Here is an 18,662-nt window from a genome sequence, read left to right as displayed (position 1 = left end):
TATTGCATGGGTATGTATTATCTTAATTAGATAATCCGTTTCGCTTAATATTTGTTAAAATATATTGCTGGACGGTGGACACTGTTTTGTATAACTAAGTAATTGTAAAGAGTGTATTTTTTTTCAGCACAATTTTTACCGGGTGCCGTCTATTTGATCCCTACCCGATAAGCTTTGAAATTCTGCTAGCACTTGTGGCACTAGAAGTCTACTGGTCAATTTTGATCGTTCGCACGGTATACAACTACGTGAGGTGTGGGGTAAGTTTATACTTGTAAATATAATACTATACATTATGCATGTTAACCTGATTTTATTCCCATTCTAACCAATAATAGCGCAATTTTTTATAATTATTTGTGTTCGATTTCATAAATATGAAAAGGCAATCAACGCCATCTAACGGTGATCATAAGAACTAGTAACACTTATGCATGTCCTGCACAGTGCAACGAAAAATTAAAAAATAAATGATGCTATCCCAAGTAGGTTTATTGCACAATATATGAAATTCTTATTTATAAATCGTTACTAGATTGAATGTGACGTCAGAAGCTCTAGTTTGGAAGTGTCAGATATTGATCAACCGGATACATGTGAACATCGGGTACCCTGAGAGATGGAAGCTAAACGTGCGGCGCTTAAACAATTTATAACTACCAGTTGTAATAATACAGAACACAGACGCCGGTTACAGAGTGTTTACTAAAAGAAGGAATTAATATTCATTTACGGCGACGTCAAATATCACTCTGAGCAAAATCCAACAAAAGTTAGGCTAGAGAGCTCCACGACTAGAGCTACTACGTAAGTAGTACTAGAACATTCATTGGGCTAGGCCTTGAGCCCTTGGACACTTGGACTCTCCATTGCTAGCTTACCTTCTGCATTTTATAATAAGTATAAGTAATTCCCTACCTAACCTGTAATCGAACCTGGGACCAAACGATTCGAAGATGACTGCGACAGAAATCTTAATCAAACATTTTATTTGCGTATGATTTTAGCTGCGGTCAAACTTACGAAAATATAATAAAGTCAAAATGTATTTTACAGCAGCTACAGCAGTAGATAGCTGGTGGCACATAAAATATCATGCCATTTTATTTTGTAAAGCATTTGCAAATTGTATGTTTTATCTGTGGAGGCTTCTAAATTCAATGTTGCCAGTGTTTAGCATTTTCCCCTACTTGTGGTATATGTGTATTGATAGATTTCTGTGGCGTTGTTTTGACTTTAATGTTATGTTTGGATTCAAATTCAAGCTGAAACCTAAATTAGCCTAGGTCTGATAGACCTAGACTAACTAAGGTTTAAAAACAAAATCCGTCCGTTTTTAGCAAATGATAGGCCGACAAATTAAAGAAACTAGCCGTAGTAAATAATGTATCTTAGCTTTACACTTATTTACATAATACAAACGATTAACTAATATTGTTTAAGTAATTAATATCTTTTTTATACTCAGTAAATATAAGCTGCAGTTTATATGTTAAAATGTTTAAGGTGTGATATAAAAATTATTGCGAAATACGTTGGTGTTCTAAACCTCATCGATGGCAACATTGAATCAATCTGTCACTTTTTCTCAATGAAGTCGTGAGGTGCTCGTACACATTGTAAACTAGTAATAAATTCGGATTCCAATTGAAATAGTAATCACAACAGAATCTTAGTGCCAAAAATGTTGCGGTATTTTTTGGATAAATTCTGGAATGAAGATGTGTGGTTGCCACCGAACACAACATGGGCAGATATTGCTCCTGGTCCCGATAAGGCGGTGGTTTACACGGATTACACGCACGTTTTCTATCCTATACCGTTAGCGTTGGTGTTTATATGCTTGCGCTACGTGTTGGAGAAGTAAGTAACTCAATTTAATTTATTATGCTAATGTAAAGTGATGCGAGGAAGCTTGTGTGATAACCTAATCGTCGTATGTAACATCGCGTGAGCGGTGAATGCCGTGTGACGAGGAAACATTGACTCATGTTTTTTTTTTGTAATTTTAGTGAAACCTACTATGAATATTTTTTACTTTCAAAATTGCGGGTCATTATCGCGGTAGTCAGTTATTATTCAGTCCGTTTATCAAAGTTTTTAAAATGCGTAAATCCATAATCGGCGTTTTGAAGTACAAAACGTATTCCTTATCAAAATTATTATACAGATTGTTGAGACACATGGTTTATTATGATCATTTATTTTTTATGTAAATGTCTGTGAGAGACAACATGTTTATAAAAAATATGCATTTTTTAACTGTGGAATGTGGTAACTGATGGCCATTAATGATTTCCATAATGAGTTTGGTAGTAGAATGTCATTGACCAGTGGTATTTGAGTTGTAACTCACATTCATAGGCACAGATTGTGTTATTGATGTAGGTGTATATAATTTTTACTTATTCTGTATGACTTCCTGTATGACCTCATACAGCCAAAAAAGTTAGACATTCAACTACTTCCTAACTTCCTACAATATGTGCAATATTATGTACAGTCATTTATGTAAAATTGTACACTTACAATATAGAGTTAGGTACAATGAAATGGCTTATCTTTTACCTACCTAGTACATAGAATTATATACCTAGGTAGATAAACTGGTACATAATTTATTACTTGTAGATAAATATATTTACTAGTTCTTCAAAGAACTACATGTTAAAAATACTTAACTGTTTCTTGTTCTTTTTAATATTATTAAAATATATTTATTAGAAAAATTAACACAACAAATTTTCCATTTATAATTGGCTATAATACCTCTTATTATAATTGGATAACTTGCAATTAAATAGTAATTATCCCTACTTATTTAGTATTTTAAAATAAAAATTACATGCTTTATACAATATTTCTTAGACAATGTATAAAAACCCTTTTATATTTAACTAACAAATTCTTTTATAACACAATAGAAGTATATACCATATTATACCTACTAGCTTCTGCCTCAATTTCCTGGAGTACAAAGTAAAATCTATTCAATAATTTAGTGTTATTGAGTAACAAACATCTATCCAAAATATTTTATTAATTTAGTAAAGGTGCCATACACAGAAATTTGATATTCAAAGGAAAAAACTCTTTTCCTATTGACCTAAAATAGAAATATTTTGGGTCAGTTACATTGAAACATAATAAATGACATTCATTTATGAGTAAAATGATTCACTTTTCGAGAAAAACCCTATGTTTGCAGTGAAACTTGTTTCCTCATGCAATTTTAGCTTGAAAGAATATTTGTTGATTCATAGAAATTTTTACAAGTAAATATAAAGAAACTATTGATTATATTATTACTATATTCTTATGCTTAAAACAAATGTATCTATATCTAATGGCTGAGTTATTTCTTTAGGTCTCATTGAATTGTTAATGATGTACAAGCCATTCTTAGATCGAACACTATTCCATAAATTTTAATAAGAGATAATACACACATAACTGCTCTTTAGATTATAAGCGGGAAGGAAAACTAATGTGTTACAGCATTGATCCAAAACTATTCAAAAGCCGGATTTTCCTAATATTATCTGTACTCTGGACTTCTGTACTAAAATGCGAAATTATTATTTACACTTTTAATAACTGAACTACTGATTCATATTAATATTGCTTGAAATTGTGAAAGTATGTAAGGATGTGTTTGTAACTCTTTCACCGTAAAACAAATGAATGCGTTGACAATTTTATTGATGAAAGTACTCAAATAGTTCAAATCTTGGATTGACACTTAATCCTGGAAAATCTGTTCATATGGACTAGGTTGGCAGAAGCTAGTACATTACATCCTAAGAAAGCAAATAAACTGATTAATTTCACAAACAATACACGCAAGCTAATAATTTTAAATGATCAAGTATGTAGTTAAGCACTTATATTTGACAATTTATCAGTAAACAGGTACTTATATTATCACAATACCTCATTCGCTTGAATGACACAGTGTACAGTTATATTGTTGTATTAAGCCCACATTTTCGGCTGTAATGTATAAAATCCTAACAATAGCCGTCTATACATTTAAGCGTTCACAAAAACGTTCGTCTTTTTCCCATGGCTCCGAAATACAGTTACGATTGTCACTTTATTTACACTTTTTGTCAAAATGTTTGTGCACTGAAGTTTTTTGTTACGCAAAGATAAATAAAATATTCTTCCGTTGGTTGAACAGATTTTTGGACGGCGCTCTACCATTGCCCAAAGCGCAATCTTGGGTTCGATTCTTACCTTCCAAATAGGTACCTACAGTTGTTTCAAGTCTAATCATTTGATGGGATTGCGTTCGTTTATTGTACGTTTCTAAAAGTCCCACTAGTTAAATTAGGACTGCAAGACATATTATCACGTCTTTTTCCCATAAGGATAGACAGAGACCAAAGAACGATCGTTGCAAACATTACCTACATGGCAGTAGGTTTCTTTCAAAATAAAAGTATAGGTAATTTTATAATCAACTTGCCTTTTCAAGTTGTTTTTATTTTATTTATCCTTGGAAAATATCTGTACGATGCATTGTCACTGATAAATATAAGATCTTCGAAGGTATTCCAATACTATCTCTCGTGAATACCTACCACTGATCTCAAAATAAAAAACGTTTTTCTTTTCCTATCACATCACATGTTCATTATCACTTCTTTTATCGTTATTGTTACATATTTAGTTACATAAGGCACTAATAAATTGTGAGTAATCTTAAATTAATAAAAAGCCTATCACGTTCTTTATCAAATAGTTATACAACATGGATATCTGAATCATAGGTGTTATCGTAATTATCAATTATACAGTTAACAATACTACAGTAAAAACTTCCTTCATTGAATCGTTATAGTTTTGTAATAAACACTGTTTTTTGAACAGCCAGTGAGTCAACTCGTGGTCTAGCTGGTCCCTTCAAAACATCCATCCTAGTATGATAGTTTTATGCATAAGAGAAAGGAAGCCGTTTTTTCAAGGTAGTTTTTATGTGAAGGTCTCCGCGGCGCCGTGGTTAAAGTGGTCGCCACGCCGCTACTATGGTTCGGGTCGTGGGTTCGATTTCCACACGGAACAATTATATTTGTGTGATCTACAAATAGTTGTTGTTTGTATGTTTGTAAAAGGCCCCGCGACACAATAGCAATTCTTAGTGCGGGGTTGTCTCAATTAAAGCAAACAATCTTTTAAACCTTGCCCGTCTTCTAAAATACATTTCGAACAGATTTTGATACAAGACCAGTCTAGATCCACTTCCATAATACTCATCTAGAGACTAAAGTTCCTAATTGAAAAGCTACAATAAAGTTTCATATTATAATCTTTACTCGACGTTCAACAACGGTCAACTGCCATAACTCTAGTAATATTATTTCAAACATCATCACTATCACCGCTTATTGGTTTCCGATAACATCTATTGTGGTATAACGCCTATAATGTCACTCTTATCTATTATTATGACTATCTGCCTGTAATTGATGTACATTGGCTCAACACAATTGAGTTGACATACATATGCCCTTATTAACCTGTGTCAATAACTCAACTGTTTGTGTGGTCCGGATTTACGGACGTAGATAGTGAATACATTTTATCGAATGTGTACTTTGTAAACATACTTGTTTAGATAAAAGTAACTTGTAAAGTAACTTGTTTACTTATACTACAAGCAAACGTACTATTATATTGGAAAGGTATCGCCGCCGTATCGTATTTACGCCATTTAACTAGAAATCATAGTTTGTCGACTATTGGTTGACGCTTAGCCGTCAACGCATCGATATCTGCAAATCGAGGATATGCAGTTATGATGTATCGTAATTTGCAAAAGAAAATTACAATTTCGTATAAGCAATACCTACCGCGTCAGGGTTATACACAGAGATGGACGTTACAACGAAAAGCAGTTGAAAAAAGTCTTCTAGAAAATTAAGCGTCGTAACCCGAATTTTAAAAAGAGCATTTAAAGCTTTTAGCCTTCGAAGACAAAAACAATACCATCCAACAAAATTTCTAATAACCCCCCCACCTATCGGTAAAAACTGGACACTAAATCAATTTCAAACTTATACAGTGTTTACGAGTTGAGTTGAGATCTGTGCTAAATAAATACCTAATGGACCAAGATCCCAGAGCTGCCAGACCTACGTGATTTTAGCAAAGCTGAAATTTTGAGGATTGTTAGTATAAAGGGTCTGTTAAGAGGTATGCACATCCACTACCTTGAAAGCGGGGCCGTTTCTGAGGTAGCGCGGAGTGAAGGTGCGTAAAAAACGACCCAACCCACGTTATACGTGGGCCACTACTTATATTTTGAGCCTAACTATGAAAAACGGTAAATATGTAAGTGAAAACTAGTTTATCGTGTTCTCGGGTATTCCTATGCGTGATCTAGATAGATTTTTATCTGATAGAAATATTTTTTTAATATTTTTTTTTCTTTCGCGAAGACCCCTCAAAAACAGGGTGTTTAAAAGCATAACCTGTTTCTTGTGCCGATGAAATATCAAGGTTAATGCTATTTATTCTTGACTTTTTGGAACTAAATAAAGTCATTTGATATCAAACTGTAGTGTATGGCGAGAAACTAATTTATTCGATTATTTTCGTGCACATAACAGCCGGTTGTTTAGCGAGATGCGTTATGGCCGGCACTGTTTTTATTTAGCTAGGCCTGTAGGATTTTGTGATTTTTCCATATTTTAAACCAGTCTTTAGGTAAATTTTTGGTTATAAATCAATAAGAATTAACCATTCTGCATTTTTCTTAAGGCACTTTTCACCGTAACACAGTTTTTATAAGAAATCAAGGGACTACTTGTTCCGAAGTGCTTCAAACGCGAATATTTTTTTCTGGATTTGGTTCATCTTAAAGTTTCCATAAAGTCGACTGGTGTTTATTTTTGGGCTCATGCGCATTATATTCTAGATCCCTGTTTTATTACAATTTGATACACGTATTTTGAAGCCAAACGATGGACTTTTCAAGCATTTGTTTGCACTAATCGGCGCGAGGACCTTATCGAACTGTAGTAAAAAAAAATTGGTTAATTTAGAAAAAATCTTCTAATCGGAAATGTTGTTCCCTAATATTTTATATCTAAGAGTGGAAATAATTTTTAGGATTGTGTCATTCTTTTCTTGTATCAGGAAACTAAAATGCATAATTAATTTTCGCACAGCATCAATTTTTCCAGAGACAACTGGTGACCTTGGACGACCTTCAGGAATTTCATTGGTGATGGAAAAAAAATAATGATAGAACTCTATTTATTGGCGTTTTAAATTTTCAAAGGATTAGACTTTATCACCAAAATAATAAATAAGTCGATATAGACACGATTGTTTCTATAAGTCACGTCGAAAGTCGTAAAAAATATTTGCACGAAAATGTTAACATCCTAATGCCATTTTCCCGCACACTTACAATTTTCGATCGACGATATTAAAAATATTTTCAGCGCAGATTTCAAAACTTTCTTAGGAATGTAGTAGTCAAAAAGATCAAACTTTACGATGAAAACGCCAAATGGGGTCTAAACCAATCAGATTCGTCAAGGCTCAAAATATAAGTAGTGACCTAAGTAGTAGCAAAGTTGGTTTTCAGATATGTTATTAATGATATTATGTAGAATTAAAATTGACTATTGCCAGACCGTTTCCATGTTAAAATAATGTTACTTATCTTCCTAAACATTCCAAGTACTTTTAATCTATACTAATTTTATAAAGCTGAGAAGTTTGTTTGTTTGTGTGAACGCGCTAATCTCAGGAACTACTGGTGCGAATAAAAAAATATTTTACTGTTGGATGGCCTATTTATTGAGAAAAGCTATAAGCGATATATCATCACGCTACGACCAATAGGAGCAGAGTCCCAGTGAAAAATGTTACATAACCCGTTTATGTAACATTTTGACCTATCTCTCTTAAGTGACGCAAGCAAAGATGCGCGGGTCAGTTAGTATTCAATAATTTTTCAATTTTTATTTTTTTAATTCAATTGTTTTTCATTTATGCGTATGAATAATGCTCTTACTCTCGCACTCATAGGGAAAGTTTAATGGCGTCTAGGGGACGAAGGGCCCCGTGGAATGGTCTGTCCGCATACAGGGGGTCTTAAAATTGTACCTTTAATAACATATATAAAATTTAGGCTTGCTACTATGACGTAGTTGACCTCATTTTTTTATAACATTTAAGGCGTCTGGCAGAAGTAATGGCCCCGGGAAACGGTCTGGCAATAGTCAATTTTAATTCTACATAATATCATTAATAACATATCTGAAAACCAACTTTGCTACTATAACGTGGGTTGGGTCGTTTTTTACGCACCTTCACTCCGCGCTACCTCAGAAACGGCCCCGCTTTCAAGGTAGTGGATGTGCATACCTCTTAACAGACCCTTTATACTAACAATCCTCAAAATTTCAGCTTTGCTAAAATCACGTAGGTCTGGCAGCTCTGGGATCTTACTCTATAAGTTGTTATTCATTAAGTAATGTGCATAAAATCATACGATTTGAAGGAGAGGTACTTAATTTAAATACTTGAACCTCTTTTTGCTTAGCTAGCTTTGAATATTCTCGTGGCAAGCTACGGCGAACGTAGGTCGAAGGTCGATGTCGATAGATTTAATTTTATATTAATAACTCATTAACAATTTAAACTTATTGATCAAACATTTCTGAATTTAGAATAGAGTAGTACCTATATTTTTATGTTATGATCGTAAATAAAGAGTAGATATTGTTTTCCTTTAACGGAAAAACTAGCTGTGTTGTATGGCGGCTTATGTTTTGCAGGAAAAACAAGCCAATTCATATTATTTATTTTTTTATCTTTTTTTCACCAATACCATTACGTTGGGAGGTCGTGGGTTCGATTCCCACACGAAGCAATTATTTATGCGATTCCAAATGATTGTTTCGGGTCTAGTTGTACTTTTTGTTCGTTGTTTGTATGTTTTTAAAAGTCCCCGCGACACAAGAGCAATTCTTAGTGCGGGAGCTGTCTTAAAAAAATAATTGTAAATTGTAATTGTATTTAGTGAGAAGATAAAATGAGATAAAGAGAAAGAAAAATCCTTATTCCACACATCTTTGAGTGAAAATTAGCCTGAGAATGTAAGTAACGAAATCCCCGGTCTAAAACGATAATTCCAATTCTGGCTGCAATACTTATGTAGTGAAATTGATACGAAGTAATCAAAATAATTATAATTCAGATTTAAAGTATATTAGCAATTGTTCAAAGTTTCACATGCGTGAAGCCATAAACACCGTCTGAATATCGTATTTACAAAACCATTTTTATATTCACTACTTTTTCTTAGGTATATCTATGACTCAGACCGTATCTTAAAGAGGAAAGCAGTTTTATAGAAATGTTTACACATTTGAACAAAAACATTGAGGGTATCGTCTGTTTATCAATTTCTACAGGTCGTGTAGGAGCTTTTTATTGTTTTATAAGTAAATATTTACATTGAAGAGTTTCTAAATATTTTGAAATACCAAGTAGAACTGTAATAGGTAATCAAACATTTAAGAGACTTATGTAAAAGGCTACTTGTTAGGAGCACTATGGCGCGATCGGTAGTGTATTCGACTGCTAATCCCGAGTCGTGCAAAGAACTATTGTTCTTTTCTAGTTTATATTAGAAAAGTAGCCCGGAGTTGGGTAAAATGCCAGATATATCGCAAAAGGCTCGCCCCTGTAACATAAGACTAACATTGTTAATGGTGAAACGTCTATAGCATATACCTCTCTACTTTAGTGAACATCAGGCGTAATTAAAACAGCCCATGGAGGCGGATATGAATTAAAAACTCACACAAAGAATAAAATAAAAAATATCATGTTGTATCAACGACCAAAGTTTCTCTTCACATATTAACGACAATAAACAGACACTTAAAAATCTTAATTAAACCTTCAATAACACACAGTATTACTGAGCGTTATCTTACGAGGTTGCTTCCAGACGGAGATAATCGAAGGGAAGCACTCATGTACGTAATGGGAGCGCCCTACATACCGCTCAGAACAATATAAACAAGCAAGATCACTCTTAATTATATAACATCTGCTCCCGACTGCGCCCGCATTCAAATACTGGTCGGGATAAAAGAGTATACTATGTTTTTATATATGTTATTAGCTTCTGTCTGCGACTTCGTCTGTATGAAAAGATCCGAAAAAAGTATCCTATTTGTTAATTTAGGCTTATCATCTATCTATCTACCAAATTCCATCGAAATCCGTTCAGTAGTTTTTGCGCGAAAGAGTAGCAAACGTACATTGGATGGATGTCCTCATAGACTTTCGCATTTATAATATTAGTTGGATAAACTATCTTAATGTCAATTTTTTTTCATCAAAACCTTTTCAGTAGTTTTTGTAAAAGAGAAAAAAAAATCACACGATTTATTTTTAATAGGTGTTATATTAAATCTATTCTTTTACTGGTATGAAGCACTTTAAGTCCCGCATACCACAGCAATGCAGCAGTTTATGGATTAAATGGCTTAAAATATGTTTATAGCGTGCTATAAAATAATCCGTTCCGTCATCTACTTGCTTCCTTTGCTGTTGAATCATGAATCAAGCGTCTCACCACTTAGATAATTAAGTATTTTGATAATTGATAACGAAATGGTGACTAACATCTGCCTAGGCAAGTTTTAAAACAAACACAAAATATACGTATAATAATGGATGTAGTTACTAAGGTAATCTTCGCCATTTGTTGTCTGTCACACATTCAGAACCAAATTGGCATACCGATTTGAAAAAAAAAAACAGCACCATTAATCTTCTCAGAACATCTCAGAAAAGCAAACGTTAGAATATAGAACACCATATTTATCTAGTAAAAGAAAAAAGTACATTTTTCTTCTAACATTAACATATCAATAACTCTCACTACCATATTTCATATTTCTTTATCGTAGCCTTATTCAGCTAGTTCCAAGTTTGCCGGCGACTATTGATTAATTCCATGGGAACGAATATAATAACAGCATGATGCTAATAAAGATGAATTGTACGTCAATGTGTCATTGCGCTGACCCAAAATTATCACAAGGGCACTAGGATAGCGATAATTGGTCAAGTTCATGAACCTGAAGCGTGGAGCCGTGAATAAATTATTGAACCAATACTTATAGGGGCGTATCTTTTACTATACTCGGGCCATTTAGAAAAAAAAGAAACTCCCGCACTAAGAATTAATTGCTATTGTCGCGGGGACTTTTACAAACTTTCAAACAACGAACACAAAGCACAACCAGCGGGCTTATCACGTATCTCAGTTGACAGCTAGTGTACGTCAAATTGATGGTCACTATACAATACATTGCTGCTTTGATGTTACGTGTTAATCACTATATTCTAAGAGAAAAAAACAATATACAGCATAGTGACCGTCAAATGTTTGACAACTGAGATACGTGATAGCCCCCTAGACCCGAAACAATTTACTTTAGTTAGTATGTTATACGACACGTAACGACGTTAGTAATTTATTTGGTACACTGTCAAGTGTAAAGCGATATGAGGAAATAGTATACGAACATTAACTTTGGATTTACGGCCAAACGGATGTATAAAGTATCTTGAAATGAAAATTACCTGATTTTACGCTAGGTGGATCAAGACAAAACATTTTTAATTGATTCTAATTTTATTAGATGTATGAAGAAGAAGATCTATACTATTACGACAGGGTCTTTTACAGTAATTCTAGCCTTAAAAACATGCTCTGTATAAAAACCCTTTATTGCGTAGACCTAAATGTCTCGGTGTGCCAAAATATGTCTTGCGTACCAAAATCGCTGGATGATATTTAGACGACCTAGTGATATTTTCACAGAAATTAGGGTTTTCTACACACACACAGTATCGACATAATAATAATATACTGTATACTCTTGTTGGGAACTGAATAGAGTGTATTTAATAAACTTTTGTTTGCTTGTTTCAGAGTCGCGATAGCTCCGTTTGGTTTATACCTAGGTATAAAGAACTCAAAACCGAGGAAAGCTCCCAACATTCCTAAGTTAGAGAAGATTTATAAAGCCACGCCTAAGATTAAACAGGTAAGTTAACTTCTTACAGAATGACAAAAAATAACAGAATTATCCAAAAACAGTTTTTTTTCCATATTTAACATTTTCCGATGGTGTTTATGTTACATCAACAGGCATTAGTAGCGAATCGTCGTCTCAAATTGCCATTATTATGATAACTATACCTTGTTTGAAAAGTCACAGTTGACCCATAAAACATTTCCATGAACCACAGGTCCGAACTTGAACAATTAAGTAATCATTTCGCATTTGAGTTTTATTCAGACGAACTTATCAAAACATTAATGCCCGATTTCTGAGGCACATTTAGCGGTAGTTTATCTATTCAAACTGACTATTTATAGGAGCTACCTAAAACTTAATTACCGCTAAATGTACCTGAGAAACCGGGGTAACTTGTATAAGGCATTTATTAGCATAAAGCAAAACCAACAGTTTTTGGAGAGCCTAGTGCAATTCAGTCAAAAATTACTTCATTATGTACTCAATTATAATTTTCTAGTCACAAAAGCTGAGATAAAATTACAATATTTATTCTACTGATATGATGAGCAATCACTGTCAAGTGGCTGTATATAAACGTATTATAAACAGTACTGTTGCTATCTTATAACGTGCATAAGATGATAACGGCCAGATTATGTGGTAGTGGTGTTTCAAAACCATAAATATTGGAAAGTGGGCCGAGTAAATATGTGATGATTGTCGGGACTGCTGACACATTGCCCTGTATTTGATAACTTTTATTTAGATAAGTATAAAAATTTAATTTATGAGATTGTATTTTACGAGCCCATATTTTGTTGGTAGTAGCGTTTTTTCCTTTGCCATTTTATGAAGACGGTCGGGACAGTATTTCATATGTACATCGATTAACAACGTTTGACACATTAGTGATGATTTGATCTATGAAATACAATAGGTTTTCTAAGATATCACGAACAGTGTTCCTACTTACAATTTGCGTCTAGGCTACAAAATAAAGTACCTAGTTGAAATGACGTGTCGTTCTTTTAAAACTGTGATATTATTATAAAATACAGTCCGTAATTAATACAATTTGTAGCTTATTCAATGCTACAAATACCGAAACAATTGATTTCTATATCTTCTTCGGGACGAAATATCTCACTGTTTCTATGAAAAGTAAACTTAAAATCTTTATATCTGAAATAACCTTGACATAGTTGGCAAATTACTTAGTTGTGATGACAATAACTGTAACCTTAGTTTATGTTACGCTACGAATACAATACTAAATAATATCTCAGGTAAAAATGTTCGGAATAAATCATGTAACTAAGGCACTGACCACGACATTCCAAGATTTTTGTGGTTGAAAATGATGTGCTACGTATAATTTGTTGTTAAAGGGAGAAAGGCCTATGAAAAATGACCAAAGACACCCGATCAAAGTCAGTTTTATTTTTGGCTTTATTATGACCATACTTGTGACTGTAGGACTAAAAAAAGAAAACAAATATTAGTATCGTGCAGAATATAATAACTACGACACCTTAACCGTCGGTAATATTACAGCAAAAGTAACAATAAGTAAAGAAACTCCGACCAACTGTTTAACTGTCGTGTCTCTCACATAGATGCATACTCCAATAAAAGTTTATAATTGCACTGTAAGATCCATTTAAGATTATGATGAGTTCATCTGTGTATCTGTGACCCTTCCAACGTTGATTCGTGGTTTCCGAACAGCATGTAGGTTTCTTAGCGTCGACTTGTTGAAAAAATAAATAATAAATGTTTCCTTTCAGCCGCAACTCCTAGCCAAGAAGCTAGAACTGTCTGAGCGCGAGATAGAGCGCTGGTTCCGCCTCCGTCGCGCTCAGGACAAGCCCTCGACCCTGGTGAAGTTCTGCGAGAACGCGTGGAAGGTCTGCTTCTACGTGTGCAACTTCTCCTTCGGCCTGTACACGCTGTGGGACAAGGAATGGCTTTGGGACATCGACCAGTGTTATATTGGGTATCCTCATCAGGTAAGTCGACATAACTTGGACTTTACTGTTTTATGTGACTAAAGAGTTGAAGACTGAGAGTAAGCGATCAAAACGCAGAAAGTCAGGCTAAAATTGGGTTGAAATAACGGTTGACTAAGTTATGAATAGTGCAAAGATCAATTTTTTGTGCCTGATGATCTCCGAAACTGCTGAATCAACTTCGAAAGTTATATTTACTGTTAAGATGTTAAGTAATCTTTGTTTTTATAGACTTCTTTTTACTTTAAACTAATCGGGAAAACCAAGATAAATATTTTACACCAATGATCCTTATTATATTTTTCCATGAAACAATGTAACTAGTAGATAATGGTGGCATAGATCGTGATAATACCTGCTTAGAAACGTGTTAGCCGAGCTACAATATGTCCACTGTTTGTCTAAGAGATGCGACGGCCATTCATGTCAATTCTGACCTAGATTTACGTTAAAATAACTGCTAGTTTCAGTCAGTTACCGACGGTTTAAAAGTATACTGATATTACGGATCTAAGATTTTTAAACTAACGAAAGCAAATACTTCCGAAATAGTTAATAAAAAATACGTACAGTTTACTAATTGAGCGACCAAGCGTGACGATTAAATGGCCTACATTTTATTGTCATTCATTCATATAGTTGGCATGGCCATTCGAGGCGCCCGTAGCCAGTTGCGCTCACCGGTCTGACATAGATCTGTGGGTGAAGCAACCGTTGGCGCGGTCATTCTATAGATGGGTGACCGCATAGTGGTATTTGAGCTGGGCGCCTCCGTGCTTCGGAGGGCACGTAAAAAGTCGGTCCCGGTTGTTGTCTACTAAGATAACAGTCGTTAAGCCATGTCAAAGGCCTTACGGGCGGCTTGAACAACTTTGACACTAGGTTGACCACTAACCGTACGATATGAATATGAATGAATGACTGTAAAAACCGTTACGGCTGTACATTTTTTATAGCATGTAGCAATGGGTGGCGTCCGTAGCTTAGTGGTTAAAGTGGGCACTGAATTTGGGTCGTGGGTTTGATTCCCACAGGCCACACGGAATTAGAATATGTATTTGTGTGGTCAGTAGTGTTGTCTCGTTATACTTTGTTTCAGTTTTTTTTAACCCCCTCCAAAACGGAGGATATTATTTTGACCCGTATGTGTGAATGATTGCCCGCGATTACATTTGGGGACTGATTTAGAATCGTATGTAAAATTACAACATATTTTTTTTACGAAGTGCGGTACTTTATGTTAAAAGAAAATTTGGTGTAAAGTGTTTTCAAATTAGCAAGCAGACAGTGGCTTGTTAACGCCGTGAATAATTAGTACATGTTCAAAATACTGATAGTTGTAAATTGAGTTAATTGTTACGCTAATACGCGAGCCAGAGATATTCATTATGCTGTTACCGACACTTCTCTGTTTCGGCACTATGCTCCTTGAATATTATAAATGTATTACTTTTATAGCCAAATTATAGAAGCACGTATTTGCTATTTTTTTTTATTATTTATGATAAAAATGATCTCCACCTCCTCCCAAGGTTCTTTTGTATTTGTATAATTGTTATAAATGCTCGTCGTGAGGTCTCAGTTTTAAAACCCAGACTTAGCAGTGTATTAGTAGATTTTTTGAAATTGGCTGTTGACTTTACTGTCATCATTTCTGTTTGACGACCCCCGTAGCGCAGTGGTTAAGTCGGTCGTAACGCCACTACCATTGCGTGGTCGTGGGATCAATTTCCACATAACTGGTTATTTGCGCTATTCGCAAATAGTTGTTTCAGGTGTGGTTGTGGTTTGAGTTCGTCGTTTGTATGTTTATACGAGTCCCTGCAATCCAAGAGCAAATCTTAGTGCGGGAGTAGTTCATAAAAAGAAAAGTTAGTCCTGTTTATAGCAGATAACTCAAGGTTTAGGAATTTTTACTTTAAGCAGTTATGTGTCGTAAATTTAATGGTTAATTTTCCGATACGATAACAATTAACTGTTAATGAACTGTAAAACCATTCGTGCTGATATGATTATTGTAATTGCTATAACAAGTGTTAAGCCATTGTTTTGTACAATGAATATTGTACGAAATAATCTTACGACCTCTGCGTGTCCGATGCGTGCATGTACGTGCACGTGCACGCAAATTGTGAAATGTAAGTATGAAACTATAAGGAAAGGTATTAAATCTAGGGTCATTTCAAGTCTTGTATGACCTTAGATTGGCTTAGATCAAGCATATCTTAATGTCTATGCCATCGCCAAACTACTAAGAAATATGTATAGTTATGTTTGGTAAGTTAAGCTTTGTTTTGCTTCCAAATTAAAAGCGAGCAAGGATCAACATCCACTAATCCTAATGGTTCAAGATAACAAACTTGAAAGTAGCTTTATTTATTTATTTCCTCTTTCAGGGTTTGACCAACGATGTGTGGTGGTACTACATGATCTCGGCTGCGTTCTACTGGTCGCTGACAATGTCTCAGTTCACGGACGTGCGCCGCAAGGACTTCTGGCAGATGTTCGTGCACCACATCGCGACCATCGCGCTGCTGTCCTTCAGCTGGGTGTGCAACCTGCACCGCATTGGGACGCTCGTGCTTCTGCTCCATGACTGCGCTGATATCTTCGTTGAGGTATATCCAAATGTCGACCTTGCTCTATTTATATATGGAGCTTGATAGCCCATTATTGAGAGCTTTTGATTTGGCATTGACTTATTTAGACCTATGTCTATTAACTCTTTTTTTATAAGTCAATAGTTTGTGTATTTAACGATGCGCTTTTAACACGAATAGTTTAAAATGATTCATTTTCATGCAGTCGTACCTTTTCCGCAGTTTTACGTGAGCGTATACGTTCGCGTCCTTTACACTTAGGTAAAATCGGATTGTTGGTCACGCAGTTTCGTATACACGCAACTAAAATATTCTCTCATTTCTTGGTTCTACCAGCTCTTGCCAGTCATAGTCTCATTGAATTGTAAACCTAGCTAGCAAGTAAAAAAAAATATAAATCTTATTTTGCAGGCTGTGAAGGCATCGAAGTACGCGAAGTACCAGAAGCTATGCGACACATTGTTCCTGATGCTGATCGTGGTGTGGATCGCGACGCGCGTCGGCATCTATCCCTTCTACCTCATATGGAGGTGAGTCATACTATTCAATGCTAATTAGTCACTTTAAGGGCAAAGTTCAACATGAAAATCAGCTGATCTTGTAAAAAATCACACCTATTGTGTAGAAAATGTATGAGTAATAGTGTTATGTTAATTTTATAACTACTTACTGAAGGTGAAATTTGTTTGTAACGATGTATTTATGGTATTACAATACGTAAAGGCCATAGTAATTTTAGACATATATCTTTATATTCATACTTCAAGAATTTGCTTAGATTATATTTAATTATTTACCGTATTTCAATTAAAAAACGAGAGGATCTATGACTACTTTTTTCTATTTGTTGATTTTACTCTAAGACTGCGTATTCAAGCTGCGCGTATGAAGATTATTACGATGAAGCAAACTTTTAACATTATTGTATAGCTATGTATTTTGTCTCCGTTGAAATACAATAGTTATTACTATTTCATGGTTTTGTCGTGTAGCCGCTGTCCTTAAAGTCCACAACGTAAATGTAACAAAGTAAGTGCTGAATATGACTCAAAATTTGAAATGTTTTATTTCCAGTACGTCAATCCGTGCGCCCATGCTTCTACCGATGTTCCCTGCGTACTACATCTTCAACTCTCTGCTGTGTTTGCTACTGGTCCTGCACATCGTGTGGACCTGGCTCATACTGCAGATCGCTTACACCGCGCTACAGGCTGGACAGGTATATACATATTACTTATATTATCAATGTGATTGTTGGAGAATGTATGTATGTATGTCCGTTTGTTTGTTTGCTTGTTTATAACAATTTCACGCAAAAACTATTGAACGAATGTTAAATAAACTCGATAGTGTTGTTACTTATGTACCAGAATAATACGGGCTATAGAAATACTAGCTTTTGCTCGTGGTTTAGTTCGTGACTTACTATAAAGTTAGTTAGTCATTTGACTATAGTCATCGCGGACGGATTTGCCGGCAATAGCTACATTTATATTGTCACTTTCATTCATGATCATGACAAATAACAGGCGAACGACTACGACTTGTGCAATAGATCACAGTTTAATGATGGTCTAAACAATCTTACTCTAAACTCAATTATTGTTGTGTTTTCCAGATGGAGGGTGACATAAGGAGCTCCGGCTCAGATTTCAGTGATAGCCCTCAGAACTCAAATCACAGCTCACCGAGCAGGTCCAAGAGTAGAAAGTAAGTGATTTATTAATTCAAGAATATTGTTATATTATTATACATGCATACTTATACACTACTGCATAACCTTACCATTCTTAATTAAAAGTTCAAATATTTAAAAGGTTCAACACCTTATACAGGGGGATTCGATTCGAAACATACGTTTTATTCTATCCACAAATTTTATATAACCCTAGAATTGGGCGGACACAGTCCCAGATTCAGTCAGCCTGTGAACTGACTGCCAGTGATTCCAAACTATGATGGAATTAGAATGTAGCTGTTGA

The 18,662-nt window shown here is 34.7% G+C and overlaps 1 protein-coding gene across 1 annotated transcript in view; it reads left to right on the top strand.

The window, feature by feature from the left end:
* Positions 1-1,587: 1,587 nt before the first annotated feature.
* LOC142981727 (ceramide synthase 5-like) overlaps positions 1,588-18,662 on the top strand; it is a 22,500-nt gene continuing 5,425 nt past the window's right edge. Inside the window, exons 1-7 of the mRNA XM_076127822.1 lie at positions 1,588-1,863; positions 11,981-12,095; positions 13,859-14,080; positions 16,477-16,698; positions 17,092-17,210; positions 17,755-17,899; positions 18,299-18,390. Of these exons, the coding sequence (XP_075983937.1) occupies positions 1,685-1,863; positions 11,981-12,095; positions 13,859-14,080; positions 16,477-16,698; positions 17,092-17,210; positions 17,755-17,899; positions 18,299-18,390 (1,094 nt within the window). The 5' untranslated portion in view covers positions 1,588-1,684. The remainder of the gene's footprint in view (positions 1,864-11,980; positions 12,096-13,858; positions 14,081-16,476; positions 16,699-17,091; positions 17,211-17,754; positions 17,900-18,298; positions 18,391-18,662) is intronic.

The sequence above is a fragment of the Anticarsia gemmatalis genome, chromosome 20 (assembly GCF_050436995.1).
Source record: "Anticarsia gemmatalis isolate Benzon Research Colony breed Stoneville strain chromosome 20, ilAntGemm2 primary, whole genome shotgun sequence".
NCBI lineage: Eukaryota > Metazoa > Arthropoda > Insecta > Lepidoptera > Erebidae > Anticarsia > Anticarsia gemmatalis.
This window is presented reverse-complemented; position numbering and strand designations above follow the sequence as displayed.